The sequence below is a fragment of the Pteropus vampyrus genome, unplaced genomic scaffold (genome assembly GCF_000151845.1).
Source record: "Pteropus vampyrus isolate Shadow unplaced genomic scaffold, Pvam_2.0 Scaffold360, whole genome shotgun sequence".
NCBI classification, from domain to species: domain Eukaryota; kingdom Metazoa; phylum Chordata; class Mammalia; order Chiroptera; family Pteropodidae; genus Pteropus; species Pteropus vampyrus.
In genome coordinates this window covers 372,393-378,390 of record NW_011889141.1, presented here as the reverse complement: position 1 = coordinate 378,390, position 5,998 = coordinate 372,393, and the positions used below count along the sequence as shown (strand labels likewise).

Sequence of the window (5,998 nt, the reverse complement as noted above, 5' to 3'; positions counted from 1 at the left end):
TTTTAAAACGTTCTAACTGGCAAGTGGCTAGAGCCCGTCACATCGGGATTTTCAATTTAGGAAGACCTGATCTTATTAAGAAACAATAGAAGATGATAAGGTAGAGTGTATAAAAGGATACGATTTGTCCCCTCGCTTCATCTATGTCCCTGCAATAAGACAGCACAGATCTTCCCATTGAGAGACGGAGTCAACCTCCTTACTCCTTGAATCTGGGTTGTCTATGCAATTTGCTTAGGTCAGTGGTACAAGCGCACACATGATTCCGCAGTTCTGAAAAACATCTGTGAATCAGAGGAGAACCAATCACCAGCCAACTGCCAGATATGTGATTAAGGCCATACCAAATCATCTAGCTCTGGCCACTTCACCAGTTGACCACAGATGCATAAGAAAACCTGGCTGAAAATAGCTAGGCTGAATCAGAACAGCAGAACCACCCACATGATCCACAGAATTGTGAGCAGATCGAATGGTGGTTGTTTGAAGCCACTAAGTTTTGGGGTGGTTTGCTCACAGCTAAAGCTAACAGAATCAGATGGAAAAAGAAAAAAGAAAAAAAAAAAAGAACAATAACAAGAAAAACTAAAGTGACAGGCTGAATAGACACTTGGAGCAGTGGCCAATTAAGTTTATGGCTTTTGGGGGTTTGCCCTCTACCTACCTGAAGATAGAGAACTAGAATAAATGTTCGCAATATTTATTTGGAAAATAAAATGTCTTTACAGATCATCTAGTCCAACCTGAGCAATGTATATATAAGGAAGCTGAGACGGAGAGAAAGGGATATGACCTTCCCAAGGTCACTGTGAGTTTCTGACTAAACTAGGACACCAGTCAGGCCCTCCAACCCCTAGTCCTGGGCCTTTTACTCATTCGCACCTCCTTGAGATCTTGACCAGTACTAAGATTCCATGGCTCTGTGACTCTGTGGTTCTATAATTCCAAGACAAAGCACCACAACACCAGCGCTCCAGACAGCCTGGGGACAGGAGAAGAACATGGTCTAGACCGAAGTGTCAACTACATCACTCTATCACTTCAAAATATCAACACCACCATCATGGATTCCAACAAGACACACAATCCCGTGTTTCTGGTGTTTCCTCCGCAGGTCACTGTTCCCGAGTTTCAGTCAACAAACTCTACGGTCACAACCGTTGAGTCCCGGATCCCCTTTCCAAAATTACTTTCTACAAAAATGAAAATCTTCGGGGTAAGTAAAATTTGCCCCAATGTAAACTCTGCTGAGGGTGTGTTATGGACTCAATATTTGTGTTCCCCAAATTCACATTTGAAACCATAAGCCCAATGTGGTAGTGTCTGAAGGTGGGGCCTTTGGGGGGTGGGTAACTCGTTCCTGATGGTGGAGCCTTCGTGAACGAGGTTAGTGCCTTTTCTAAGAGGGGTCAGAGAGCTAGCACATTCCCTTTCCATCTTATGAGCGGACAACAGAGAAGTCGGTGGTCTGGAACCCAGAAGAGGTTCTTGATCAGAATGGGACCATGGTCGGCTGGCACCCTGATCTCAAGAGTTCCAGCCTCCAGAACCATGAGAAATAAACATCTGTGGTTTATAAGCTGCCCAGTCTGTCCCTTTGTTACAGCAGCTCAAACCTACCAAGAAGTGGGGTGCTGCTCTAACAAATGCTTAAAAATGTGGAAGTAGCTTTGGAACTGGGTAATGGGTAGAGGATAGAAGAGTTTTGAGGCACACGCTAGAAGCAGCTGAGATTGTCATGAAGGAACTTGGAAAGGCAATTAGTGAGAGCTCAGGAAGAAAAGAAGGGAGCTGTAAAAAAAAGGCTCCATCTTCTTAGAGAATACCCAAGTCATCCTGAACAGAAGCATGGTAGAAATATGGATAGGAAAGGCCACTCTGATGAGGTCTCAGGTGAATAAGGAGCATGTTACTGGACGAAGGACAAAAGCAGATCCTTTTTATAAAGTAGCAAAGAACTTGGCCGAACTGCGTTGTGTTGCAGTGTTTTGTGGAAGGTAGAACTTGCCAGCCACGGAATTCAATACTTAGCTGAGGAGATTTCTAAAGGAAGTGTCGAAGAAGGGGGCTTGGTTCCTCCTGACTGCTTGCAGCAAAATGCAAGAATGAGAAATTGCTCGAATACAGAATTATTCAGCAAAAGTAACTAGAACTTAAAGATGTGGAAAGTTCTCAGCCGATCCATATTGCAAAAACTGAGGGAGGGTATTAGCAAGGGTACACAAGGGGTGTGGCCAAGGGGCCTTTAATTAAGGAGATTAATGTGGGTGTGAACTAAGGACTTGATCAGCCACCCCAGCAGGCAAGCTGCCAGTCCGAACTGAAGAAGAGGAGGACAGGAAGGGACGAAGGAAGGCTCTCTTATTGTCTCATGATTTACAGGATGAGACAACAGAGCTATTGGGCTGTGAGTGGGCACCATTCTTCCAGACAAGGGAAGAAGAACCCCAAACGTGATTTAGAGATCATCAAGCCCACCAGCTGGGTTTCAACAGGCCGGATGACTTCTAATAAAAGCCATGGGGGAAGAGCCGCCCAAACTGATGAGGACCTGACCTCTGTCCAGTGGAGCTACAGGGACAGGACCACTACCCCAGTGGGTCCTGAAGGCAAGACCACCATCCCGGTGGAACCACAGGGCCAAGCATCAAGCCACAGAGAATCATTTTGAAGACTTAAGACCTAATGGAATTTGCATGGCTAGGTTTGGACTTGTTTGGCACCCATCGCCCCTCCTTTCCTATTTCTCCCTTTTGGGATGCAAATGCCTATTCTATGCCTGTCCCACCATTATGCTTTGGAAGCTCATAAATGAATTGGTTTCACGTGTTCACAGCTGGAGAGGAATCTGCCTCAGGATGATTTGTACTTCAAGTCTCACTCTTGTCTGATTTAAATGATATTTTGATGAGACTTTGGACATTAAGAGTTGATGGTGGAAGAAGTTAAGACTCTGGGAGCTGCTACGACAGAATAAACATTTTCTGTGTGAGGACATGAATATGGGGGGTGGGGGACCAGGACAGATTGTTATGGACTGAATGTTTGTGGTTCCCCCAGTTCATATTTTGAAAGCCGAAGCCCAATGTGATGATATCTGGAGATGGTCTTTTGAGAAATAATTAGGTCATGAGGGCGGAGTACTCAGGAGTGGGATCAGTGCCCTTAAAAGAAGAGGCCACAAAAGCTAGCTGGCTCTCTTTCCATTATGTGATACAACAGAGAAGTCAGTCTGAAACCACAAGTGGTCTCTCATCAGAACCCAACCACTTCCGGCCTCCAGAAGCTTGAGAAATAAATTTCTGTTCTTTGTAACCTATTCAGTCTATGATACTTTGTTATAGAAGCCTGAACTAAGACAGGGGGTGGAGGGAGAAAGACAGGGAAACGTATCTGGTGGCACAATGTTTTCATGTAGGAAATAATTCCAACTTTCGCTTCCATTCAATTTAGGAAGTATGTATCACATTTCTATAGGAGTTATGTACAAGGTTCTGTGGAGAGGAAGATATAAAACAAATAAACCAAGGTCCCTGAGCTTGGCCACAGAGTAAAAATATCCACACAGATCACCTAGGAGATTTTTTTCCAGTCAAGCTCAGAGAAAACAAGGGAAAGAGAAAATCAAGTAGAAGTCAACAGACCAGGTTTTATATTCTGGGTTACTGAGTTCTACCATTTCATATTTCCCCAGATGAAAATTAGAATTCATTTTGACAACATGACATGGTATTTTTCAATGGGGGGCTTTTGCAGAAAATCCCCTTAATAGTGTAAGTGCTCATCTCTCCGTCCACCCATTTACCCATTTCATTAATATTAACCGCCTTTTATTTACCAATCCTTGTTTCAATGTGGGGAATCGGCTATGTCTGAGGTTGTAATAGTGCCCATATCTTAGAAAATATTTGTCCTTTCAATTCCCAGCCTCCAAGAATGAAAAAATAGAAACTGGTATTTTTTTCCAGGAAAAAAAAAAACGGAGAAGTAGAGAAAGATGGCCCACTGACATGCAGAAGAGACTCATCAGTTTAAACTGCTTTACTGCCATTCGAATATAATGGTACCCAAACTTCCGCTACGGAGTTCAAATTATTTTAACAAATATGTATAAAACTATGTGCAAGAAACTATGTTAGACACTACGGGAGTTACAGAAGTGAAAACAACTTAGTTTTTCTCCTTGAGGAGAATAAAAATATAATTGAGAAGTACTAAGAAGAAAATATTAAAAACTACACTTTTATGTCACATTTAATAAGAGCCATAAATGGTGTTGCTGGTGGGGGCAGGATAACCCAGAGAGGGCACAGTTACTTCTCTCTAAATGGGATAAGACAACGGCATGGCAAATTTGGCATTTAATCTGAACTCTAAAGAAGTAAGGGAATTTTAATAAGTGGAAACGAAGGGAGGGAGAGATGGGAGGCAGGATATTATAGAGGGAGAAAGTATCATGAACAAAAAACACATGGCAACATAGTTTGGGAATGGCAGACAGCTGGGAGTGAACAAACTAGATTTAAAAGATGTAAAAGAATAAAATTGCAAATTAAGAAATAAAGAAAAATTAGAATGGATAAATTGTGTTATATCCATACCATGGAATATTATTCAGTGCTCAAAGTAGATGAGTCATTAAGCCAGGACGAGACAGGGAGGAACCTAGGATGCACATTGCCAAGTGACGGAAGCCAGCTTGTAAAGGCTGCGAACTATGTGATTCCAACTATATGACATGGTGGAAAAGCCAAAATATGGAGAAAATAAAAAGACCAGTGGCTGCGAGGAGCTGGAGGGGCAAGGAAGGGATGAATAGGTAGGTGGAGGACAGAGGATTTTTAGAGCAGGAAAAGTATTCCATATTATACTATACTATAATGGTGGATACATTTGCCACAATCCACAGAATGTAACACACAGAAAGAAGAGAAGGTTTAAAGGGACAACAGTGACTTGTTTTTGAACATATCGACTATAAAGTGGTAACCATGGGCCATTCAAGTGGGGATGTTTGACGAGAGAGACCTAAAAATGGGGTCTGGAGCTGAGGAATATATTATTTACAACTCACCTACTTAAAGGTAATCGTTGCTACAGAAGCGCATGAGATGATTCAGACTGAGAAGGTGGACTGGGGGTTAAAGAGGGCAGAGGACAGGCTCATACACCGCACACCTTCCATTCCCACGTCATTCTCATCAGTCTTCCCCAGCACTCATCAGCACGCTGTTTGCTGGTGTAGAGCATCACAGGTGTAGGAAGCACTTATGTGGCACATGGTAGTGGCACAGGGAGAAAAAAATAGAAAAGATGAGGAATGCTTAGAAGTTGATGTGACAATTCCTCCACCGGCTCAGAGGATTGGCCATCAATGGAGGAGTTTTCTGACAGAGCACTTCTTGGAGGCCAGGCTGCTGTGGTGATTTAGAATTCAGTGCCTCTCATAATACTTTACCATGTAATAGGCTAAAGATTTGGAGGTTTTTTCACCAGCTTTATTGAGATGTACTTGACATTTAACATTGTGTAAGCTTAAGGTGTACAATGTGATGATTTGATACACTTATATATTGCCGAATGTTTACCACAATAAGGTTAGTTATCACATTTTTCACCTCATGTAATTGCCATTTTGTTGTTGTTGTTCTGGTGAGAATGTTAAATCTCAACTCTCATAGCAACTTTTAAGTATAAGGTACTGTTAACTATATCACCATGCTGTCCCTCAGATCTTGCAACTTGTAACTAGAAGTTTGTACCCTCTGACCAACATCTCCTCATTCTTTCCACCCCTCGGTCCTTGGTAACCACCATTCTACTCTCTGTTTCTATGAATTTAATGTTTTTAGATTCTACATATAAAGAAGATCATAGAATATTTGTTTTTGTCTGACTTATTCACTTAGCATAATGTCCTCAAAGTCTATCTATGTTGTTTTAAATGGCAGAGTTTCCTTCCTTTTTTTATGCGGAATAATATTTCATTATATACATA

At 42.1% G+C, this 5,998-nt stretch overlaps 1 protein-coding gene across 1 annotated transcript in view; it reads left to right on the top strand.

Annotated features, from left to right (window-relative positions):
* Positions 1-1,063: 1,063 nt before the first annotated feature.
* The window catches only part of MS4A5 (membrane spanning 4-domains A5), a 15,948-nt gene continuing 11,013 nt past the window's right edge, over positions 1,064-5,998 (top strand). Inside the window, exon 1 of the mRNA XM_011379479.1 lies at positions 1,064-1,216. Coding sequence (XP_011377781.1) covers positions 1,064-1,216 — 153 coding nt within the window. The remainder of the gene's footprint in view (positions 1,217-5,998) is intronic.